Source organism: Rosa rugosa, chromosome 1 (assembly GCF_958449725.1).
Source record: "Rosa rugosa chromosome 1, drRosRugo1.1, whole genome shotgun sequence".
NCBI lineage: Eukaryota > Viridiplantae > Streptophyta > Magnoliopsida > Rosales > Rosaceae > Rosa > Rosa rugosa.
Window position 1 is genome coordinate 27,198,097 of NC_084820.1, and position 25,012 is coordinate 27,223,108.

Here is a 25,012-nt window from a genome sequence, read left to right on the forward strand (position 1 = left end):
AATTCGGTCATGGAGACATGTGAGTGTACAATAAGGAATCTCTATCCTTAAGTAAATAAGGTGTATGTTCAAAGATGTGATTCAATGAGTCTTTGGCCAAAGCATTGAATGAGATTAAAAAGGAGTTTTTAATCACATTCTAAGAATCACATAAGAATGAAAATCACATTAGGGGATTGACATATCAATTCCATACCCCGATGATGTGATTTAGAACATAGTGTTAGAGAAGGACCGTATTGTATTGTAATTCCAATTGAATAGGTTCTTTGTCATTCTACATTAACTAGGGTAGTCATGATATGTTGCAAGACGTCACTCATGACTTGTGAAGTCCCCGAGGATTAATAAACATTTATAATCCTAATAACAAGGGAGAATCAAAAATGGAGTTTTTGATTCGTAAACAAAATAGAATGGTTTCTATAAACTTCACTGCCTTGTTAATTAGAACCTAAGAGATCGCACACCATATAAGTGGATCCTTGAGATTGTATATGAAGAAGATTAAACAAGAGTTGGTTATGACCAAATAATTAATTAGATTTATTATTTGGACATAATTAGGTTTTTCGGGTAAAACCGAACCTATTGGGCCTAAACGATTGTCGGGCTTTTCGTGTGGACTTGGGCTTCACTAAATGAGATTTAAATGAAAGCCCAAGACACATTTTTAGTGCCCAATAACAAGTATGGACCAGCCAAAATATTGGCTTTATGAAAGTCAATATTTTCTTTTAGTAATTGGAGTTATTTCCTATTATATAAAAGTGAAAGCATGGACAAAGAGAATAAGTGTGTCTCCACACTATTATTTTCAGATTTGAGATTTGAGAGAGAGAGAGAAAGAGTTCTCTCTTGGTCCATCACAAAATTAAAGGAAAGAAGAACACTTGCATAATTTCTTCTTTTCTTTCATCTTTCTTCATCTCTTGATTCACTTGGTGAAGATCCTTAGAGGCCATATATTTTGTGGCTCTACTTGTTACATCAAGGAGAATATTACAAGCACAAGGAGTACAAGAAGGAGTTCTTAATTCAAGGTGCTTCAAGGTGGAGGAAACACACACAAGGAGAGATCAAGGAGAGGAACTTTAGTGGTTCACTTGGATCGGATTAAAATCACGCTCCAAGGGTGAGTAGAACATAAACTCCCTCTTTGTTCTTCCTTACTATGCATGCTTTGTTTATATACATATCACAATAAGCCAAGATCATGGGTTAAAGGAATGGATTTTATGTTTAGTTAGTAGTTTAATTGTTAAACTTATTCCGCACTAATTAAAAAGTTTTGAAATCCATCCATTCCTTCAGCAACTCCACATGGTTGCTGCAATTATGAGAGCTGCCATGCTTGTAGTGGCTTCAATGATCATAGCTGCAACTCCACATGGTTGCTGCAATTATAAGAGCTGCCATGCTTGTAGTGGCTTCAATGATCATAGCTGCAACTCCACATGATATAGACATTTATATTACAACACTCCCCCTTGGATATTTCATGTTAATAGTATTGTCTAGGTCGTGCGCTTCTAAGTTGCCTCGTTAAAAAAAAACTTGCCAAGTAATAAAAACCCTGTGGGAAAAACAACCTTGGTCGAAGGAGAAAAAGAGCACAACGCTCATGAGTGTGGGGTAGCAATATCATAGCTTCGGAGATAAGTGGAGTCTTCTTATCAGCATCATAAGTAGGTAGTATGTCTACGAGAGGGATGCATTTAGATTTGCTACACCAAAACCTTGCCCGGTAAACCCAGTGGGAAAAACCCGTGGTCGAAGGGAAAAGATGAGCAAATGCATATATGTTGAATCAAAACATCTTCAGGATGGAGCGACTATGCTAAAGATGTGCCTCGTTAAAACCTTGCCAGGTAATAAAACCCAGTGGGACAAAATAACCCTGGACGAAGGACAAAAGAGTACACGATGGTCAAGTGGGTATGCTTCTGGATACTCCCCCTGATTTCAACTTCCCCTAAAAGTTACATGTTAGGTAATTCAGATAATTTACGTAGACCAATACCTTGTACATGCTTCTGGAATGTAGACTTTGGTAGTGACTTAGTGAAGAGGTCTGCACGATTGTCTTCAGATCGAATCTGCTTGACCTCAATCTTCTGATGCTCTTGTTGTTGCTGATTGAAGAAAAACTTTGGTGCAATATGTTTGGTGTTGTCTCCTTTGATGAAACCTGTCTTCATTTGCTCGATGCAAGCAGCATTATCCTCGTGGATAGTGGTTGGTTCATCAGTGGTGGAATGCAGGCCAGATGTGCTTTGAACATGCTTTGTGATGGCTCTCAACCATATACATTCACGTACTGCTTCATGAAGAGCTAGAATCTCAGCATGATTCGAAGAGGTAGCAACAAGGGTCTGTTTTGTAGACCTCCAAGAAATTGCGGTATTCCCAATGGTAAAGACATAACCAGTTTGGGAACGTGCCTTGTGTGGGTCTGATAGATAGCCTGCATCAGCATATCCAACAAGGCGAGCATCATTCTGAGGATCAAGGGGGTTTGATCCATTTCTTGATGCATAGGGATAAAATAAGCCCATATCAATCGTTCCTCTAAGATAACGAAAAATATCTTTTATACCATTTGTGGCGGCGTGTTGGTGCAGAGCTATATCTAGCTAACAAGTTCACAGAAAATGAAATGCCTGGTCTAGTGCATTGAGTCAAGTACAATAATGCACCTATTGCACTTAGATATGGGACTTCTGGTGCCAATATCTCTTCGTTATCATCTGCGGGACGAAACGGATCTCTCTTAGGGTCTAGACTTCGGATGACCATGGGTGTGCTTGAAGGTTTCGCTTTATCCTCATTAAAGCGTCTTAACATCTTCTAGATGTAGTTTGATTGATGAAGCAGAATCCCATCAGCACGGTGCTCAAGCTCCAGGCCGAGGCAGTAATTCGTTCTCCCAAGATCTTTCATTTCGAATTCAGACTTCAGGTGCTTGGCGGTTTCTTTGATCTCTTCAGGAGTACCAATCAGATTCATGTCATCGACATAAACTGCCACAATTGCAAATCCAGAACTTGTTTTCTTAATAAACACGCATGGGCATAGTTCATTGTTTACATATCCCATCTCAATCAAATATTCACTTAGACGGTTGTACCACATCCGTCCGGATTGTTTCAATCCATAAAGTGAACGCCTCAAACGAATGGAGAGGGTGTTCCGTGGTCTAGAACTATTTGTATCTGGTATCTTAAGTCCTTTAGGAACTTTCATGTATATCTCTGTATCAAGATCCCCATAGAGATAAGCTGTGACCACATCCATTAGCTGCATATTCAGTTTTTTGGAAATTGCTAAACTGATGAGGTAGCGGAACGTTATAACATCCATTACAGGAGAATATGTCTCATCGTAATCAATCCCAGGGCGTTGAGAGAATCCTTGCGCCACTAGACGAGCCTTGTATCTTACAATCTCGTTTTCCTCATTACGCTTCCTTACAAATACCCATTTAAATCCTACAGGTTTAACATGGTGAGGTGTGGGAACGACAGGTCCGAACACTTTTCTCTTTGTCAAGGAATCTAATTCGACCTGAATTGCTTCTTTCCATTTTGGCCAGTCGTCTCTACGTTGACATTCATCAACAGAGCGAGGTTCGATGTCATCGCTAGTTATAATTTCGGTAGCTACCGCGAATACAAATATATCATCGATGATAATCTCATTCCGATTCCAAATCTCACTTAAGCATGCATAATTTATAGAGATTTCTCTATTCTCGAGAGTGGGTTCAGACGTTGGAGCGTCCCCCAACGTTGTCTCTTCTAGGACGGACCCATAATCTGGAATTATCTCGTGAGATGGATCAGTTGAGATCGCGATGTCTAGTGGATTCGTTTGTGCCGGTTTTACCCTCTTCCGGGGATAGGAATCCTTCGAACCTAGTGGTCTACCTCGCTTCTGGGCAGGGACATGTGACTGGTTAGCCGCCATGGTCGTACCTCGTCCATCCGGGACAACGCGTCCTACAGGGACATCTATTCTTGCAGGCACATTTGCAGCAGGTATATGTGATCTCGTCACTTTAGCTAGATCAGAGAAAGCGTCTGGCATATTTTGGGCTACACTCTGTAGATCTAGAATTCTTCGCACTTCATTATCGCATTGTGCGGTTCGGGGATCAAGATGAGACATAGTGGGGACATTCCACGTCAATTCACGTCGTTCATCAGGAACGGTAACGTTCTTATCTCCCCCTAACGGCGGGAAGACTGTCTCATCAAAGTGACAATCCACAAATCTAGCGGTAAAGAGATCGCCTGTCAAGGGCTCTAAAAAGCGTATAATGGATGGAGATTCATAACCGATATATATGCCCATCCTTCGTTGAGGACCCATTTTTGTACGTTGTGGCGGCGCAATTGGCACGAGAACTGCACACCCAAATACACGTAAGTGCGAAACATCAGGTTCGTACCCAGTCACCAACTGTAACGCGGAATAAGGTTGGGTGGAAATGGGCCTCAGTCGGACCAACATGGCTGCATGCAAAATTGCATGGCCCCACGCAGATACTGGAAGCTTGGTTCGCATTACCAAGGTCCGTGCGATCATTTGTAATCTTTTAATGAACGCTTCTGCGAGACCATTCTGGGTGTGAACATAGGGAACTGGATGCTCAACATTAATCCCAAGGGACATGCAATAATCATCAAAAGATTTTGATGTAAACTCTCCGGCATTATCAAGTCTTATGGACTTGATTGGATAATCCGGGTGGTGAGCCCTTAATTTAATGATCTGGGCAAGGAGTTTAGCAAACGCAGCATTTCTTGTGGACAATAGTGTAACATGTGACCACCTTGTCGATGCATCAACCAAAACCATGAAATATTTAAATGGTCCGCATGGTGGTTGGATAGGTCCACATATATCCCCTTGTATCCTTTGTAGAAAAAGGTTGGAGTCTTTTTCAGTCTTTGCATATGATGGTCTTATATTTAATTTTCCCAATGAGCAAGCTTGGCATAATGTGTTACTGTACACAAGATCCTTATTGGTAAGGGGATGCCCGTGGGATGAATTTAGGATACGGCGCATCATACTTTGACCTGGGTGTCCCAAACGGTCATGCCAAAGCAAGTAGTTGCTCGAATTGGTTAGCTTCTGGCTGGTTATGTGATTTGCCTCAATTGATCTAATGGTAGCCATGTAGAGACCACTCGAGAGGCATTTTAGCTTCTCCAATGTACGCTTCCGGCCATACAAATTGGAGGTTATGCAAAGATATTCCACTCCTTTTTCCTCAGTGGTTTCAACGTGATAACCGTTGGCTCGAATATCCTTAAAACTCAATAACGTTCTTCTGGAACGTGGAGAATATAAGGCCTCATTAATGGTAAATTCAGTACCATTGGACAACATAAATTGGGCTTTGCCATGGCCCTCTATCAGGTTGGATTGACCTGATATAGTTGTCACAGAGGTATGAGTAGGCAATAAGTTTAAAAAAAACTTCATATCTCGGAGTATGGTGTGCGTAGTAGCACTATCAGCTAGACAACAAACTTCCTCACAAGACATGCCTATTCACATATTTAACTCAATGGATCACATGTATGAAAATAAATAACTTTATTGAATTAAACATCCAAGCATAACCAAATTATGTAAAACTAATATTCCAAAAATCACCAAAGATAATCTGAAAAATAGAAAGCATTATTCATAACAATAACATAGATATGGCACAAGTGCCTATTATGCCCATGTCCTCGAGTTTTCAATCCTCGATGTATCCATTGGCTGCTTGGAAATCAGTAATCTCCAAGGTGGTATCCATAGGGACTGACTCTTCCACAAGGTTGGCCTCTCGAGTTCCGCGTCTGGCGTGATACTCTCCTATCTCTTCATCTGTTGCACGACAGGTGCGGGACCAATGGTCAGTGCCTCCACATCTATAACATAGATTATGCTGATTTTGAGGGCGACGGGCCGGACCAGGGTTCTCTCTAATTTGAGCTTGTCGGACTTGGCCATTTCGGTTTCCACCACGTGGGCCTTGTCCACGTCCTCCTCGACCCCTTGGGCCATTGCCTGGGTGGTCACGATCATATGGGCCATTTCTGGGCCCATTTCTCCTTCCATGCCTTGGACGTTCAGACCTTCTTCCCCTTCCACGGCCCCGGTTCCTCCTTCCACGATTATTTTCGTGATGGGCAATAGTATTTGCTTCAGGCAAAGGAATTGCTCTAGTACCGGTGGGCCTTGCTTGATCATTCCTCAGAAGTAGGTTGTTGTTCTTTTCAGCGAGCAACAGGATGGTGATTAATTCGGAGAATCTAGCAAAGTTTCTTTCCCTGTATTGTTGCTGCAGGACCATACAGGAAGGTGGGAAGGTGGAGAAAGTTTTCTCCAGTAGGTCGGCTTCTGTGAGCTCTTCTCCACAGAATTTTAGGAGTGACCGAATCCGGCAGATTTCAGAGTTATACTCATTGACAGTCTTGAAATCTTGGAAACGTATGTTCTGCCAATCGTGCCTTGCTTCCGGCAAGTAGATGGCCCTTTGGTGGTTGAATCGCTCTTCTAGAGCGACCCAAAGAGATCGTGGGTCTTCTTCAGCTAAATATTCCACCTTGAGTGCTTCTTCCATATGTTTCCTGATGAAAATCATAGCCCTTGCCTTCATGTCTTCAGGGGTGATGTTGTCAGCAATAATCGTTGATCTCATCTTATTTGCAGTCAGATGAAGCTTGACATCTTGGGTCCACTTGAGATAGTTCCTTCCGGAAACTTCCAAAGCGACAAAGTCAAGTTTGTTGAGATTTGACATTCTTTGGTTGTAGAGCTGGTAGAGTGAAGTTGATTGAATGATGAACTGCCTCTTCTCTGCAACCCAAGAGTTATTCACCTCTCCTCTTGTCAATCTGCAATCCAAATCGTAGAGCTATTCGTGCTGATAACGTATTGAAAAACGAACATAAAACTGTTTCAGAAAATGGAAAGAGCTTTGTTGGGAAGAACTTGAGAGAGAGAGAGTTTAGATGCAGAGAATGATGGAGATTCAAGTGTTTATTCATCTCACAATGGAGGGTTTATATAGGAATACAAAGCTAGTGTGAATGCTATGGTAAGAAGTCCATTATAGTGCCTTCAATGATCATAGCTGCAACTCCACATGGTTGCTGCAATTATGAGAGCTGCCATGCTTGTAGTGGCTTCAATGATCATAGCTGCAACTCCACATGGTTGCTGCAATTATGAGAGCTGCCATGCTTGTAGTGGCTTCAATGATCATAGCTGCAACTCCACATGATATAGACATTTATATTACAACACAATTGGTATTATATGGGGAATGTTCCTCTCAACTTTAATTAACCAAACAAAACCAACTAGCTAGCTTTCTCGCATATGCAGAACTATCATCACATTTCTGTCTCAGTTTTTCATCAACAGCATGTCCATTAACTTTGTATCGTGCATGTATAAACCTAGCTAGAAATTTGCTTCAAAAGGAAGACTTTATCATGACCAGCGAGGGTTTAGTGAAATAGTCATGCACATGGTTTGCTCCCGTGCGCTGAGGGCTGCTAGTTTCCGGTCTTCTAAATATTGTAGGGTTCGGAGGGGGCCCGGGGGGAGAGCATAACAGTTGAAAATTCCAAGGCCCAGTCTTCTAAATAACTAATTTGCTCTCGAAATGACAGAAAAAATTCCAAGACTTGGAAATTATATGTCCTCAAAACTGAAAAAAAGACTTTTTTTACCTAACTTCTCCTTTCCTGGTTGGGGGATGGGTCCTGTTATTAAAGGTGCAAAAGACCAGGGGACGACTTCGTCAAAAATTCAAAAGATTACTAGAGTCTCTTTTCGTTTCTGGTGAAAAGAAAAAGTACAATTCTGACCATACAGTATGAACTCAGGAATACGGAACCAACTACAATTACGGATTTAGAGAAAGTTGGGTCTTTAGCAACTACACTTCATAAGTCAATTCTAACACAGCTGTTTCCGATTTGTTTCATTTTATGGGGTGTGTTCTTCAATAATAGAGATTTTTCTGTGTTGATTGATCAGTCTAGCTATCGAGCTCCTAGCTCCCTCATGGCTTCTTCTTCTGTAATGGTTATATTCTTACTCAGTACTGTTTTGATTATCTCGATCATACCCAATGTAAAAGCTCAAAGAAACCACTCCAAATCCAATTTAATCAGCCTGGGCTCCTCTCTATCCCCCCATGTTAATGACCTCAGTATTTCTTCATGGCTGTCATCTTCTGGCCGTTTCGCCTTCGGTTTCTACCCACAAGGCAACGGCTTTGCTGTTGGTATACAGCTTCTTAATCCACCACAAAACACAGTTGTGTGGACTGCAAATCGAGATGACCCCCCTGTCTCTCCAAACTCTACACTGAAACTAACAAGAGACGGTCTCTTGCTTCGGTCAGAGGGAGGCCAAGAAATACGTATTACTAATGGCTCAAGTTTACTTGAAACTAAGGCGATATCAAATGCATCAACTGCAGCTGCAGCTATGCTTGATTCCGGAAACTTTGTGCTGTATAATGAGACGTTTTTTGTCATATGGAAGAGCTTTGTTTTCCCAACTGATACAATACTGGCAGGACAAGATTTGCAGATGTCCATGGGTCTGGTATCTAGTGCATCTGTCGCAGACCACTCCAGCGGGCGATTTTCCCTGAAGATGCAGAATGGAAACCTTGCAGCCTACCCGCCAAACAGTTCTTCTGCTTATTGGTCTATTATGACCACTAGTTACCGACTTAGTCTCAACCTATCAGGCTTTCTCGTTTTGAATAGCCAAATAAGCCAATACAGCCGTCTGAGTACTCCGACCACTCAGGTCTTGGCAAACAGCTCGTACCATCAGCCACAAGACAATCAAACCACAATCTATCGAGCAACACTTGATGTCGATGGGAATTTCAGATTGTACTTGCATAACTTTCTGATGTCCGGTAGTTCAGAGGGAGCTGTAATGGCTATTTGGTCAGCTTTGCAACATCCATGCGACGTCCAAGGCATTTGTGGCTTCAACAGTTATTGTGAAGTAGTCATGCAAAAGAAAGCAGCTGAAGTTGAGTGCAAATGTTACCCTGGATTTGTTTACCACAACGCCAGTCAGAAGTCTCTGGGGTGCTATCATAATTTCACTGTAGACGGCTGCACCGGAAATGAAGAGCCACGGCTGCGGTACAAGGTAGAGGCCTTGGACAATGCATCGTGGAATAATCATCCTTATTTAGTGACACCTATTCGAAACAAGGAAGATTGCAGTGACTCTTGCCTGGGAGACTGCAATTGTTGGGCTGTGCTATATACAGATGCTGATTGCAGAAAATACAAGCTTCCACTTTTATATGGCAAAACAACTTCAAGTATATCCTCTAAGGGTTTCTTCAAAGTGCTTCTACCGAGAAATATGGATGGCATGCCAAACAATTTTCCCGAACTACCCAAAAGCCCGACGGTAACTGAAAGCAAGAATAATAGTCTAATTCTAATTCTTGCCATCACTCTGGGTTCCATTGCATTCTTGTGTTTTGTCTTTGCCATCTCGAGTTTCACCATATACAAGCACCGAGTTCATAGGTACGAGAAGCTCTTGAAACATTCGAGTTTGGCATTAGCTGATCAAGAGTACTTCACTTTACAATCGTTTTCTTATGCTGAGCTCGAAAGAGCAACAGATGGCTTCAAGGAAGAGATAGGAAGGGGTACTTTCGGAGCTGTTTATAAAGGAACTCTATCCGGGGGCAGCTCTAACAAAACTGTTGCTGTTAAAAGACTGGAGAAAGTGGTTGATGAAGGAGTAAGGGAATTTATAGCTGAAATTACCACCATTGGACGAACTCACCACAGAAACTTAATTCAGTTGCTTGGTTTCTGTATTGAGGGTTCTCGGAAGCTTCTTGTTTATGAATACATGAGCAACGGCTCACTTGCGGATCTTATCTTTAAGGCCAAAAGTGTGCACTCATCTTGGAAAGAAAGGGTAAGACTTATATTCGATGTGGCTAAAGGGGTCCTCTATTTACATGACGAATGCAGTGTCCATATCATTCATTCCAATTTGAAACCCCAAAACGTACTCTTGGATCATACTTGGACGGCTAAGATATCTGATTTCGGTTTGGCCAGGCTGGTGCCAAATGAAACAAAAATCAACTCTACTGGAGGAGAAGGAGGAGGAGCGGGAACAGTCGAACAGGTGAGAAGAGGTTACTTGGCGCCTGAATGGCAGAAGAATGCTCTCATATCTGTAAAAGCTGATATCTACAGTTTTGGTATTGTGCTTTTAGAGATTGTATGTTGTAGAAGAAACATAGAAGTAAATGTTTCAATACCAGATGAGATAATTCTTTCGAGTTGGGTCAGTAAATGCTTTGCTGCTGGAGAATTAGATAAGCTTGTGGAGGAAGATGAAAATGTAGATTTGAAGACCCTAGAAAGAATGGTGAAAGTGGGGTTGTGGTGCGTTCAAGATGATCCAGCTTTGCGTCCTTTCATGAAGAATGTAATCTTGATGTTGGAAGGGACAATGGACATACCAGTTCCACCATGTCCAGAGCTTCCCTCTCTTGTTTGATGAATGTGTTTCCAACTTATGTCTTGATAAATTATGTATACGTGATATCAGTTCGGGTCGTACTCTTTATGCCTATTGTAATCAGGGGTTTAGGCTAAATGTCCCCCCCATGTATTCGACAGTTTCATTATTCAAGGCGTGAGGGCAGCCGCACCGGCCCTTTTCAAAAAAAAAAAAAAAAAAAATTATGTATACGTGTGCAATATTGTACGTGTGTGTTATAGGAATAACCTAGACTTATCGATCTAGACTCTTTCATGCTAATTTGGTGTTGGTAAAGATTAGTCTCTTCCAGCTGAAAGAAATATTTCTGGACTGTTCTTTGTAATTGAAAGAAATCATGGCTTCAATGCGTTATGACAAATCATGTTCGTATCAGTAATGTTTCTGGACTCTGTTCTCTGTCATTGAAAGAAATTCGATTGGATCAATTACGAGTATCTTTTTCTTGAGTGTAAGTTGCTGCAAATTGTGCCTCAATTTTCAACTGTATATTCAATTCTTCGAAAGACCCGAGCGGTGTACGAATTTTTCGTTCTATCATTTCGTAGAAATTTCATCCCACCTGTTCTGCACTAAATTACGGATGAAACTAAAGACTAGTCTTATCAAGCTTACACATGTGAAGACTTTGATCATCACATCACATGTGGTAAGTCACTAATATTAATGCATCTTTTGACTCCTGGTCTACGATGTTGAAACTTGCCTAGCATCCACTATTAGCTCCTAGGTGGGGGCATTTACCAACACATTTTGGAAAACTAAACTGCCATTAATTCAATGAACTAAACAGTAACTAATGAACACATTTCTATCTTACTTACTTTCAATTATTAGAAAAAATTATATTAAGTTAAAGTAACCTTGGAATTTTAATGAATTTTAAAGTTACCTTGCAAGTCAAGCACGCTGATATGCTCAATAATGAAATAGAAGACTAGGAATTTTTCTTCTCCTTTCCTGGTTTGGGATGAGTGGCTTGTTCAGTTGGGTATTTTCCGTCAATAGATAAGTCTACACACTGCATTAAAACTTATATTAATCCTTTTGCTCACACATTGATGAGAGTAAGGAGAGAGTTCTGAAAATAATCCAAGCATGCATAGGATTATGGCTTCCGTTGGCATTGCTATCCTTCTCTTCTCACTATATTCTCTATGTGAAGGAGCTCAACAAAACAACGATTCTAGCCACATAGGCCTGGGATCTTCACTCTTTCCAGAAACTCGCCCCAGCTCATGGCCTTCTGCCTCTGGCCAGTTCGAATTCGGCTTTTATCAGCAAGGAAATGGTTTTGCTGTTGGAATTTGGTTGGTGGGAGTAGATGGAAACACAACTGTATGGACAGCAAACCGTGATGATCCCCCACTGCTGCCCTCACCAAATAATACAGTGCAGCTGCAGTTAGCCACTGATGGCAAGCTTGTTCTAACGAGTGACCAAGGTCATAAAAAAGTAGTCATCGCAAGTGCAACAAACGGTTCTGTTTCCTCTGCCTCCATGCTTGATTCTGGAAACTTCGTTCTTTACGACGAAAACGATGAAATGATCTGGGAGAGTTTCAATCATCCTACTGATACTATCCTGGGTGGTCAGACTCTGCCGGCTGGGGGTCAATTAGTCTCCAGTTTGTCCGATGCTGACCACTCAACAGGAAATTTTCATCTCAACATGCAGGCTGACGGAAACCTTGTTCTCTACCCAGCAAACTCTGAAAACTCTCCGATAGATGCCTACTATGCTACAGATACTTGGAGGAACTTGACGCTTAACCTCCATCTTAACAGTACAGATGGCGGTCTTGCTCTAATCAACACCACCAGCTCGGAAGTTTACAGGGTCATCAGTAGGGATATTGGCATCATCAGTAGGGGTAGTGGTAATGATGATCTAGCCATTAACAGTGTATATCGGGCAACTGTTAGTGTGAACGGAGTTTTACGGGTGTATTCTCATCAGATGGATCCTGACAAAGGCAAACTCCAAGCACCTGTTATTATGTGGTACAAACCAGATGATCCTTGCGATGTTAATGGCGTGTGTGGCCTTAACAGCTATTGCACACTCAATGATGGCCAACCAGACTGTCTTTGCCTTCCTGGATCAGATTACGCTGACCTCAACCGCAGGACTATGGGTTGCTTGAGAAACTATTCAGAACCAGTGTGTGCAGCCGGCGGGAAAGAGAACAAAACCTTTTATGACATACTCACCATGGAAAATATGGCCTGGGTAGATACTCCTGACTTTGAAGCCACAATGACCATGGAAGAATGCAAGAGGTCTTGTCTAGAGGACTGCAATTGCGGAGCAGCTCTGTTCGAGCAGACAAATTGTAAGAAACAGAATCCACCACTCAGATATGTGAGAAGAGATCTGCAGAAATCCAACACAGCTTTCTTCAAGGTAAGCATGTTAACAACAAGTCCTGAAAGCAAGAATAATGGAACTGAAACTAAAGAACCATTTCCAAAGAATCCCACTACGGTTGTTATCAGAAGCAAGAAAGTCATTGTGCAAATTCTTGTTTTAACCTTAGGTCTCATCCTCTTCTCATGTGTTGCGCTTGCAATATCTGGATTTTACATTTTCAAAATTCGAGTTCTGAGGTACAAAAGGCTGACAGAGGTTAATGGGAATCTGGAGCTGGCTGATGAGGAACTCACTATGAGAGTTTTTTCATACAACGAGCTGAAAAGGGCTACAAATGGTTTCAAGCAAGAATTGGGGAAGGGCTCCTTTGGAGCAGTTTACAAAGGGGCTCTAAATAGAGGGAAAAAACTCATTGCAGTGAAAAGACTAGAGAAGTTGGTGGAAGAAGGTGAGCGGGAGTTTCGAGCGGAGATGCAAGCAATTGGAAGAACTCATCACAAGAACTTAGTTCGATTGCTGGGTTACTCTGCTGAGGACTCGAAAAGGCTCCTGGTCTATGAATATATGAGCAATGGCTCCCTTGCAGATCTTCTTTTCAAGGCAGAATTGCTTCCAGCTTGGGATGAAAGAGTGAGAATTGCAGTTGATGTCGCAAGAGGTCTCCTCTATCTACATGAAGAGTGCAAGTCCCCTATCATTCATTGCGACATAAAGCCTCAAAACATTCTGATGGATGATTTTTGGAATGCAAAAATAGCTGATTTTGGACTTGCAAAACTGCTAATGCCGGATCAAACAAGGACCTTCACAGGGATAAGAGGGACAAGAGGGTATTTGGCACCGGAATGGCAAAAGAACACTCCAATCTCAGTGAAGGCAGATATCTACAGTTTTGGTATAGTGCTTCTTGAACTTGTGTGTTGCAGGAGGAACTTGGACATCAGTGTTAGAGCAGAGGAGATGGTTCTTTCTACTTGGGTTTATAAGTGCTTTGTCAGTAGAGAGCTGCATAAGCTTATTGTGGGTGGCGAAGAAGTGAAAAAGAAGAGCTTGGAGAATATGGTTACGGTGGGATTATGGTGTATACAAGATGAACCAGCTCTGCGTCCATCAATGAAGTCTGTAGTATTGATGTTACAAGGCATTACTGATATATCTATCCCTCCCTGTCCAACCACTGCTTCTATGTGATAAACCACTAGCAGTGTGGGGAAATGCTCCTCTGCTTATTTGCAGTCTGTTAAAGTATAAGCTACCAGAATGCTATTGGCACACGGCATGGTGCTAGTATGGGAAAAATAAATAGAATGAAATATCAAATAGAGTTCTCTCTAGTATGGTTCATTGTATTGATGCTTGATGGTAGTGGTGATCTTACTAAATGTGTTAAGCTAAGAGAGATCGTATCTATCCATGTTGCAAGTATTTTAAGTATATCTAAACACCCTTTAATTGTCTTGTACTCTTGGCTATCCTTGACTTCGGAACCAGATTATATAAGAAATTCAGGGGTGCAATTCAAACAAATTTCAATAGGGTTAGCACATCATAGAAATTTGACAGACTATTCAATCCCAGAATGCAAGTGAAGAAGTGAGAGAATAAAAGAGAACTAGTTTGCTTTTCTTATATAGGCAGATTTCTTAGCTATAATAACTAAATTTAGCATGCTCTTACCTTTCCACAATATCTTTCAAGCTGAAGAACATCGGTTGCCATGTCCAATTGGGATCCAATAGCCTCAACATAATCACCTGCACCTGTTTCTGCTGGAGACTACCTTGAGAGGCCGAAATTCAGCCACGTGAACTTAGGCCTCATCATCTTAGAGCAAGTCCACCCGTAGTCAAGAAAAGGCAAAGTCGAGAAGTCAAGAATTCGACCAGTCAAGCTACTATTCACTGCCACTGGACATGGGTTTGCACCCGTTGTTTTTCTTGCCCGGTCAACACTGTTCACTTTCTCACTGTTCACAGTACTGTTCATTAAATCCACTGTTCACCCGTGGGGTTTCACTGTTCATTTTTATTGTTTTTTTTTTTACTGTTCATCCGGTTTATTTAGAAAATTTTTTTTTAAAATAAAATATATTTAATGATAATAATGAATATTTATGGATAATTATGCAATTTACTTTTTTCAAAAATATTTTGGAAAGTTGGTTGGTATTATGTTTTGGAAAGTTGGTGTCATTTTAGTTTGGCCAATGTCTATGTTTTTTATGTCAATGTGATCTAAATTTGTCATCGTATTATGTTTATTATGTGCTATTTATTTGAATATAAGGTGTGTGCTTTAATACGTGGAATTTCCAAATACAACTTTTATTTCATTAAATTGTCGCTTACATAAATGAAAAACTAGGAAAAAGTACAATACAATAACAAACATGCATAATAACCTAATTATTCAAATCATAATCCTCATCCTCTCTAGAAAGGTAATTTGTGTTTGAAGGCTCATCATTAGGGTTGGTGGACTCACCCGTAGAGAAAGGTGAAAATTGTGGTTGTGTAGGATATCTCCCGGGGTAAGGTGGTTGCGGATAGTATCCACCAGGGTAAGGGGGTTGTGGGAATCCACCGGTGAAGGGAGGTGGTGGGAATCCACCGGTTAAGGGAGGTTGTGGGAATGCATCGGGGTAAGGTGGTTGTGGGTATGCACCGGGGTAAGGAGGTTGTGGGTATGCACCACCAAAATTTGGTTGTGGGAATGCACCACCAAAATTGGGTTGCGGATAGTATCCACCCATAGAAGGTGGCGGCTGCTCATCAAGATCTTCTTTCTCCGTTATCTTCTTTTGTTTTCTTGACCAATAACGCTTTTTATTTGGCGTCATTTTACTTGTATCAATCTCCATAATACGCTCTTCCCTCTCTTTAATACGCTCTTCCATCTCTTTAATTCGATCTTGCCTTTCTTGAAATAGGAGTTGCTCTTTTCGCATTTCGATTTGCAAGAGGATACATGCTCTTTTCTCTTCCTCTTGGAGACTTCGAGTGAATTCGTCATCGAGTTTTTTCTTGCCCTTCGTTGCCTCTATTTGGTTGTTCGCTATACTCTCGAGACTGCTTGAGTAAGGACTTCCTTCTTTCGCTGCCTTTTTGGCTTTCCGGATTGCTTCTTTCGCAACCTTCCTTCCTTGAGGCCTCACATTAGGACCTGCAGTTTCACCTGCAATTACCTCATCTACATCCATGTCCAAGTTGATGGGGGAATTTTCAGCAATTGGTTGTGTGTGCGTATGTTGACTTCCTACATTTGATGTTCCTCCGGATGTATGGCTAGGGAAGTCTTTAAATTGTGCAAAGCCCTCCACAACAGCGTAACTATCAAAACTCTGAAACAGGTATCTTTTGATCTTCCCTTTTTTCTTCATCCCGTTATGCCACAATTTTTGTGCTTCATCTTGCTACGTAATTAAAAAAAGTAATAAAAAATGCAATTAGTACAAATATAAACATCGTTGTAATTACATCATTATTTATCAACTAATTATTTTAATTATAAAGAAAAACAATTACTACAATTAAAACGATATTATAATTATTACATTATTTATCAAGACATATTTTACTATAATGTATCAACAAATTAAATGATTTATCAAAAAATATAAAGGTCATAATTTTAATAAGAATGTATTTTTACCGTTTTACAACAAAAATCAATAAGTACAAATATAAACATCGTTGTAATTACATCATTATTTATCAACTATGAATTCTTAATTGTAACAAAAAGCAATTACTACAATTAAAATGATATTATAAATAATGATTATCATGTAATATTTTACTATAATGTATCAACAAATTAAATGATTTATCAACAAAAACATACCTCATCAACCGCATTCGAACCGCTCTTGTACCAATTTTTCGCTTGCCTTAATGCACAATGCCACTCAAAGAGTTCAACCTTCAAAATTTTCCACCTTCCCTGCAAAGATTGGGTTGTTCGGCTCTTGGGCCAATTTGCGTCAAAGTGTCGCTTCACGCGCAACCATAAGTCGTTTTTTTTCTGATTTGTGCCCACAGCCGGATCTTGGCTTACAACTTTCCAAGACTTGCACAATTGAACATCTTCCTCATCCGTCCATCTCCTTTTATCTTGGGTATCTTCACTTTGATCTCCCTCTTGTCCGGGCACTGGACGTGTGTTTCCCATTTGTTCGGCCATATTGGATAATGAAAAAATTGAATGGTGAGAGCTATATGAAGAGGAGGAATGTGTAACTATGAACTCTAATTTTTTTGGTGTGAGATGTCAAGAAAATGCTAGGTATTTATAGGGAAATTTATAGAATTTTTTAACAATTTTTTTTCTTACCGTTTCTTACCGTTACAATTAATGTATATACATATTAAAAACTACCGTTGTTTTTTACCGTTGGATTCTGAACAGCATCATTCATATATATACATATTAATTCCACCGTCGGATTGTAAACATTAATTGAAACCAACGGCCCAGATTAAAGGACCGTTGGTTTCAAATTTTCTGAACAAACCAACGGCTCGATGCCACCTGTCCCCTGAGCCCACTCACTGTCGCTACGCGACAAAAATGCATTTCAGTCTGATGCTTGGCCACATGGCGCGTTTCTATTGAGCCGTGTCCTCCACTCTGGGCTTGCAACGCGTTTGATAAGGTGTGTCAGCCAATGACGTCACCCACGTTCCTCTCTTTCTTCAGCTGGCAGCCAGTTGCCTCCGGGCAAGAGTTTAGTCATGGGCTTGCCCATTAATTTGACCTGGGTCATGCCAAGCCAAAGTTTGCCCAGTCATAATTGGACCGGTGGAAGCCTGATTTTGATTATACCCAGTCAAAATCAATGAAAGCTGAGCTGGTGCCCGGGCAAAATAGCACCGGTGGACTTGCTCTTAGTGTTCTAGTGCAACAAAACACAAGAATATGTCATTCATATATTATGTTCTAGCAATCAGTAAACTTTTCTTTTGCAGCTACTATGCTGTGTACGACAGCAGCATTTCTATTGTTCTCTGTTCACAATATAGCATATTATCAAATTAAGAATAAAGTGATATGTAAATCTGGAGTAGCCTTTTATTCACAAGACATCACTGAAAGTAGAAAGCAAATATGCTCCAAGAAAAGAAAATATGAGTTCTGTTTAAGTAAAATAGATTCGAGAGAGAATGTAGAGAGAATTCTGTGTATTATTATTGAGAATAGGAGCCCTATATATAGGGATTACAAAGTACTAGTTCTAATAAGGGTTTTTTGCACCAACAGTGTCTGGACACTCAGGTGACTGACAATATGATACCCAAACTTACAAAGTTATCAAAATGATACCCAGACTCAATTTTTCGTATCAACGTCGTACCTGCTGTCAATTTCCGTCATGTTTCCGTCAATTTTGAGGGCAAAAAAGTCTTTTCCCCTCTATTAAATCCTAAATGAATAAATTCAAAATTAAAAATAAAAACTGAATTTTTTTTTACTTTGTTTATTAACCAAAGATACCAATCGGTGATTCTCAAAAAAAAAAAAAAATCCCAATCGGTGGGGAGAGGTTTTTTGCGTTTTCTTTGTCGACTCGCTGACTGAGAGTGTGGATCGGGTTGGGTTGCTGCAGCGGTAGATCGGGTTGCCGCAGCGGTGGTCGGGTTGGTCTCGGACGCCCAAAACTGGGGCTGAGAAGACTGGAACTGGGCCAGGGACGAACATGAGTTCCGGCAAGTCGAGGTTGAACTGCGGCGAGGAGGGGAAAGAGGTTATCTTTTTTGAACCCATGACGCCAGCTTCGGGTCTTTTAGGGAATGGTGAGGCGGCTACCGACCTCGTTTGTCAAGTCGTGAAGTGAGGAAGGAGAATCGAAGGGGAGAAGCTTCATGGATTTCCGGCGAGCTTTCCAGATTCAGGCCGTTTCGAGACCTTCAACAGGTGGCCGTAGCTTCCTCTTGACGTCGTGGACGTCCTTGTGGTGTCGGATTGTCCCAACAACGAAGCATGAGTGAGAATCGAAGGAGAGATGGTGTAGGGATTTCACGGTGAGTTTTCTTCCTTTTCCGGCGACCTTCGATTTCAATTGAGATATCAAAATCGGTCTACTTGTCGAGCTCTACATGCTTCTGCACTTGAATTTCAGTTTGGTTGAGATTTGGAGAAATTGGGATTTTTTGCAGGTTTGGCCACCGTGTGTTGCAGGTTCGGCCACCGTGTGTGGCTACTGTGCACGTCGGTGATTTAGTCTATTTTGGTCATTTCCCATAGCTTTGATCACTTCTACTAGCATAATTAACCGAAATTGAAGAAGTGGGTGGGTAGAAGACAAATCACTGGAGTTGAGAGAAGTGCTCTTCGAAGAAATGGATCCTCCTCGAATTCAAAACTGGTTACCTTAAAGACCCGGATTTGATCCCCGACAACAGCGTTTCATTTTTCCTTTCAAAAAAAAAATAATAATAATAAATAAATAAATAAATAAATAAATAAATTAATAATAATAATAATAATAATAATAATAATAATAATAATAATAATAATAAAATAAAGAAAAAGAAATTGAGGGCAAATCGGACTTTTTAGCCTCATTTAACGAGTCACGCGCTACGCACGTGTCAAAATTGACGGAAACGTGACGGAAATTGACAGCAGGTACGACGTTGATACGAAAAATTGAGTCTGGGTATCATTTTGATAACTTTGTAAGTTCGGGTATCATATTGTCAGTCACCTGAGTGTCCAGACACTGTTGGAATACCATATTGTCATATTATCATACAAGGAATACCAATCCGTGTAGGATTGGGAAATCTAGAACCTTCTCTCCTATTCCTATTCCTAGTTTGATAAGGCACACTAAACTTGATTTTCCTTCAACACTCCCCCTTGTGCCGCTCAAACTTGGTGGTGACACCTCATCCGTTGCCTCGTTAAAAACCTTGCCAGGTAACAAAAACCCTGTGGGATAAAAATAACCCTGGTCGAAGGACAAAAAGAGCACAACACGTCCTTCACTCTTCGAGATCGAACATGTAGACATCATAACTCCCCCTGATGTCGATATCTCCCCCTGATTGCTACAATCGTGGGAGTTCGGATAACTTTCTCAATCCGATGCTCTTCACATGTTTCTCGAAGGTGGATTTAGGTAACGACTTAGTGAATAAGTCCGCTACATTATCCTCTGATCGGATTTGATTCACTTCAATCTTTAGAAGTGATTGTTGTTGCTGATTATAAAAGAACTTAGGCGATATATGCTTGGTGTTGTCGCCCTTGATGAAACCTAACTTCATTTGCTCAATACAAGCTGCATTATCCTCATAAATGCATGTAGGTTCATCCGTGGTAGACTTCAAACCACAATTTCCTTGTATATGCCTAATTATAGACCTTAGCCATATACATTCACGTACGGCTTCATGTAGAGCAATAATCTCTGCATGATTTGAGGAAGTAGCAACAAGGGTCTGTTTTGTAGACCTCCAAGATATCGCAGTGCTTCCCATGGTAAAGACATAACCCGTTTGGGAGCGACCTTTGTGAGGGTCAGAGAGGTACCCTGCATCAGCAAATCCCATCAAAACATCACTGTCGTTTTGATGGAGGGGGATAGAGTGAGGCTGGCCACCCTTGGTGGTGGTGGCGGCGTTGGCGGCAGCATGGCCGGCCACTTTGGCATGGTGGACGGTGGCTCCATGCCTAATGGGGTCCGATCCCATTCTTTCGTCATTCATCTTCTCTCTGTAGGGATAAAATAGGCCCATATCAATCGTACCTCTTAGGTATCGAAAGATGGTCTTTACACCAATCCAATGGCGGCGTGTTGGCGCAGAGCTATGTCGAGCTAACAAGTTCACTGCGAATGAGATATCCGGTCTTGTGCATTGAGCTAAGTACAATAATGCGCCTATTGCACTTAAATAGGGCACTTCGGCCTCTAATGGTTCTTCGTCCTCATCCCTTGGACGAAACGGATCTTTTCCGGGCTCAAGACTACGGCCGATCATGGGAGTACTCACAGGCTTTGCTTTATCTTCATTAAAGCGCCTTAGGATTTTCTGAGTATATGCAGACTGATGGATCAAAATCCCATCACTACGGTGCTCGAGTTCTAAACCGAGACAAAACCGTGTTTTCCCAAGATCTTTCATCTCAAATTCGGATTTTAAATATGTAGCAGTCTCCTTTAACTCATCTAGAGTTCCAATTAGATTCATGTCATCGACATAAACTGCTACGATTGCAAATCCGGAACTTGTTCTTTTAATGAACACGCATGGGCATATTTCGTTATTAACATATCCCTTCCCAATCAAGTAGTCACTTAGACGGTTATACCACATCCGTCCGGATTGCTTTAATCAATATAGTGAGCGTTTTAATCTTATTGAAAACGCGCTCCGTGGTTTAGAGCCACTTGATTTGGGTAATTGAAGTCCATCTGGAACCTTCATGTATATCTCTGAATCTAGATCCCCATAGAGATATGCAGTAACCACATCCATAAGCTGCATGTCAAGTTTTTCGGAAACTACCAAACTGACAAGGTAGCGGAACGTTATAACGTCCATTACGGGAGAATATGTCTCCTCGTAGTCGATTCCAGGGCATTGTGAGAAACCTTGCGCCACAAGGCGGGCTTTATATCTTACCACCTCATTTTTCTCATTACGCTTTCTAACAAAGACCCATTTATGGCCAACAGGTTTTACACTTGGGGTGTCTGCGTTACAGGCCCAAATACATGTCTCTTTGTTAGTGAATCCAATTCAACCTGGATCGCATCTTTCCATTTAGGCCAATCTGCTCTTCGTTGACATTCTTCAACAGAGCGAGGTTCGATATCATCATATTCTATAATTCCTTTTGCAATATGATATGCAAATGCATCATCAATCGTCATAGAATTTCTATCCATCATCTCATGTACACTAGTGTAATTTATGGAGATCTCTCTATTCTCTGGAGTTGGTTCTGACATTGGAGCGTCCCCCAATGATGTCTCTTGGACATAACCATAATCCGAAATATTCTCATGAGATGGATTATTCACATCGATGATTAATGGATTATTCTGTGCCAAACTCGCTTTCTTTCTTGGGCGAGAATCCATCGAACCTATGGGCCTCCCGCGCTTCCTGGCAGGAGCCGTGGGCCTAGCCAAAACGTCACCATCACTGTGAGATGGGACGTTGGCGCCATGCTCATATACTTTTGAGTTGGCGTCATGTCCTCTAGTTTTAGGGACATCAATCCTTGCAGGCACGTTTGCAGCAGGTATGTGTGATCTCGTCACTTTAGCGATATCAGAAAACGCATCAGGCATCGATTCTGCTACGTTCTGAAGATCGAGAATTCTCCGCACTTCAATTTCGGACTGTGCGGTTCGGGGATCAAGATGAGACAGAGTGGGGACAGACCACGACAATTCCTGTCGTTCCTGTTGAACATTGATGTTCTTATCTCCCCCTAACGACGGGAAGACTGTCTCATCAAAGTGACAATCCGCAAATCTTGCGGTAAAGAGATCGCCTGTCAAGGGTTCTATGTAGCGGATAATTGTTGGAGAATCATATCCAACGTAGACACCTAATCGTCGTTGAGGACCCATTTTGGTGCACTGTGGCGGCGCAATTGGCACATAAACTGCACACCCAAATATGCGTAAGTGTGAGACATCAGGCTCATACCCAGTCACCATCTGGGACGCAGAAAAGGGTTGAGTGGCAGTGGGCCTCAGACGAATAAGCACGGCTGCATGCAATATTGCATAGCCCCAAGCAGAAATAGGGAGATTGGTGCGCATTACCAATGCCCTAGCGACCATTTGTAGTCGTTTAATGGCGGTTTCTGCGAGACCATTTTGGGTGTGAACATGAGGAACTGGATGTTCAACTTCAATCCCAATGGACATGCAATAATCATCAAAAGTTTTTGATGTAAACTCCCCAACATTGTCTAACCTTATAGACTTAATAGGATGATCAGGGTGGTGAGCCCTTAACTTAATAATTTGTGCTAGGAGTTTAGCAAATGCAGCGTTCCTAGTGGACAATAGCATGACATGTGACCAGCGTGTCGATGCATCAACCAACACCATAAAATATCGAAATGGTCCGCAAGGTGGTTGAATAGGTCCACAAATATCACCTTGAATTCTTTGCAAGAATGGTATATTTTCTTTAGTGTCCTGTGCATAGGATGGTCTCGATCCTAGTTTTGCTAAAGAGCAGGCTTTGTAGAACGAATAATGGGCTTTAGAAATAACCAATGAGGATTTTGGTTGAGCCATGAAGTCACAATTGACTTTAGAAGTAGAAATTGGAGTCAGGGGAGCAGAGGTGGCGTCAAAGCCACCCTTGAGCTGCAGGGGGATGGCGGCGCCGGCTAGTGGTGGCCGGACTTGAAGGGGGAAGGCGCCATGAGGCGCAGGTGCTCCTCCTTGATCCAAATTTCGAGTTTTACTTCCTTTCGTTCGGAAAAAGGGATGTCCGTGTGAAGTCTTTAGTATACGGATCATCATGTCACGACCTGGGTGTCCCAAACGGTCGTGCCAAAGCCTATATGTGTCCGAATCCTATAAATCATCTCTCATAACATGATTGGATTCAATTACTCGAATAGTGGTTGCATACAACCCACTAGATCGACACATAAGTTTCTCTAAGACTCTTTTATATCCGTAGTCATTAGAGGTAATGCAAAGGAACTCTTGTCCATTCTCACATTGCGTTTCCGCATGAAAACCATTGGCTCTTATATCTTTAAAACTCAATAGGGTTCTTCCTGCCCTAGGAGCGTAAAGAGCTTCGGTGACATTTAAAATTGTGCCATTTGGCAGCATAAATTGGGCTGGACCTCTACCATAAATTAATTGAGATGATCCAGCCATCGTAGTCACGGAAGATCGAGATGGCGTCATCCATAGAAATAGTTGCCTATTTCGAAGGATGGTATGTGTAGTTGCACTATCCACGAGGCATTCTAGCTCTCCGGGAAACATACTGAAAAATAATAAAGTTCGAAATTAAAATATGTCCAAGACATTGAATTAAAATAAATCGATACTTTATTAATAATAGCCAATGATTACATCAAAGTTTCGTGACCAAAATCTAATCCAACATAAAAATCAAATCGTAGACAAATCGTAGTCACTCTATCCGTTTGGTAACTCCAATTAAATATGACCAGGGAAGTAGAGAAAGATGTCGGTGGAGCAAAGCTCTCTTAAGTACCACTAATCTTAATTACTTTCCTAGACATCATATTTAATTGGATGCGCCACATAAGATAGAATTAATACAAAATGTCCTTTATTGACTAAGGCATATTGCCATTACATAATTCTTGGAAATAAAAATAAGGACTAAACTAATCAAAATCTGCAGCATCCTTGTGCAATTCTTTGTCAGATTTGAAGTCCGCTATGGTGAGATTGACGTTGGCATCATAACCATCTTCTTCTTCTTCTTCGGCCAAATGGGCTTCATGCTCTTTGAAGTCTCTATATGCCTTGTAATGTGCAGCTAATTGTTTGCTTGCATTGCATTGCTTGAACCAATGTTCAATAGATCCACATCTATGGCATGCATCATTACGATTTCCTCCCTTAAATTGAGATGTATCTTGTGTATGAGGACGAGATTGACGTCCTTGATGGACAATGGCGCCACCTCTATGGCCGGCGGCCTTGTGTCCCCCTCTCCCACGTTGGCCTTTGTTGCCACGTGCTCCCGCTCCATTTTGGCGGTTTCCTTCCTTTGTGGGGCGGTTATATGGACTAAAACGTCTGTTGTGTCCCTTAAATTTAGGGTTCCGCTCCTTGCGCCCTCCTTTGGGTGCATGATTATAATTCGCCTCTTGAACGCTCTTAGTTCCTATAGGCCTTGAATTATAATTCCTCACGAGGATATTATCATGTTTTTCAGCTACAGACATGACATTAATTAGCTGATGAAACCTCGTGATCCGTCCAGTATTGAATTCGGTTCGATATTGCTTTGATAGCAAAATAGCTGAGACGGGGAAGGTGGAGAGAGTTTTCTCAATTAGTTCTTGCTCTGTGACA

The 25,012-nt window shown here is 41.4% G+C and overlaps 4 protein-coding genes across 4 annotated transcripts; 2 read left to right on the top strand and 2 right to left on the bottom strand.

The window, feature by feature from the left end:
• Positions 1 to 5,758: 5,758 nt before the first annotated feature.
• On the bottom strand, positions 5,759 to 6,706 carry LOC133725371 (uncharacterized). The gene has a single exon (XM_062152597.1). The coding sequence runs from the start codon at positions 6,704 to 6,706 to the stop codon at positions 5,759 to 5,761; it is 948 nt and encodes a 315-aa protein (XP_062008581.1).
• Positions 6,707 to 7,958: 1,252 nt separating this feature from the next.
• Positions 7,959 to 10,660, top strand: LOC133728397 (G-type lectin S-receptor-like serine/threonine-protein kinase LECRK4). Its single transcript, XM_062155815.1, has one exon. It carries the CDS (start codon positions 8,083 to 8,085, stop codon positions 10,585 to 10,587), a length of 2,505 nt encoding a protein of 834 aa, XP_062011799.1. The 5' UTR covers positions 7,959 to 8,082; the 3' UTR covers positions 10,588 to 10,660.
• Positions 10,661 to 11,499: 839 nt separating this feature from the next.
• On the top strand, positions 11,500 to 14,409 carry LOC133724476 (G-type lectin S-receptor-like serine/threonine-protein kinase LECRK1). The gene has a single exon (XM_062151228.1). The coding sequence runs from the start codon at positions 11,689 to 11,691 to the stop codon at positions 14,152 to 14,154; it is 2,466 nt and encodes an 821-aa protein (XP_062007212.1). The 5' UTR covers positions 11,500 to 11,688; the 3' UTR covers positions 14,155 to 14,409.
• A 901-nt stretch (positions 14,410 to 15,310) lies between these two features.
• LOC133735351 (glutathione S-transferase T3-like) lies at positions 15,311 to 17,214 on the bottom strand. The gene is made up of 2 exons (XM_062162771.1): positions 16,807 to 17,214; positions 15,311 to 16,375 (listed from the first exon to the last, which is right to left on the bottom strand). Exons 1-2 carry the CDS (start codon positions 17,143 to 17,145, stop codon positions 15,365 to 15,367), a joined length of 1,350 nt encoding a protein of 449 aa, XP_062018755.1. The 5' UTR covers positions 17,146 to 17,214; the 3' UTR covers positions 15,311 to 15,364.
• Between the last annotated feature and the right edge of the window lie 7,798 nt (positions 17,215 to 25,012).

Bases quoted from the DNA above. Each gene is read 5' to 3' on its own strand.
- LOC133725371 (XM_062152597.1), bottom strand. From the start codon at position 6,706: ATGAGATCAACGATTATTGCTGACAACATCACCCCTGAAGACATGAAG.
- LOC133728397 (XM_062155815.1), top strand. From the start codon at position 8,083: ATGGCTTCTTCTTCTGTAATGGTTATATTCTTACTCAGTACTGTTTTG.
- LOC133724476 (XM_062151228.1), top strand. From the start codon at position 11,689: ATGCATAGGATTATGGCTTCCGTTGGCATTGCTATCCTTCTCTTCTCA.
- LOC133735351 (XM_062162771.1), bottom strand. From the start codon at position 17,145: ATGGCCGAACAAATGGGAAACACACGTCCAGTGCCCGGACAAGAGGGA. The intron at 16,376-16,806 runs GTATGTTTTTGT...TTAATTACGTAG, and splicing joins GTTCGAATGCGGTTGATGAG to CAAGATGAAGCACAAAAATT.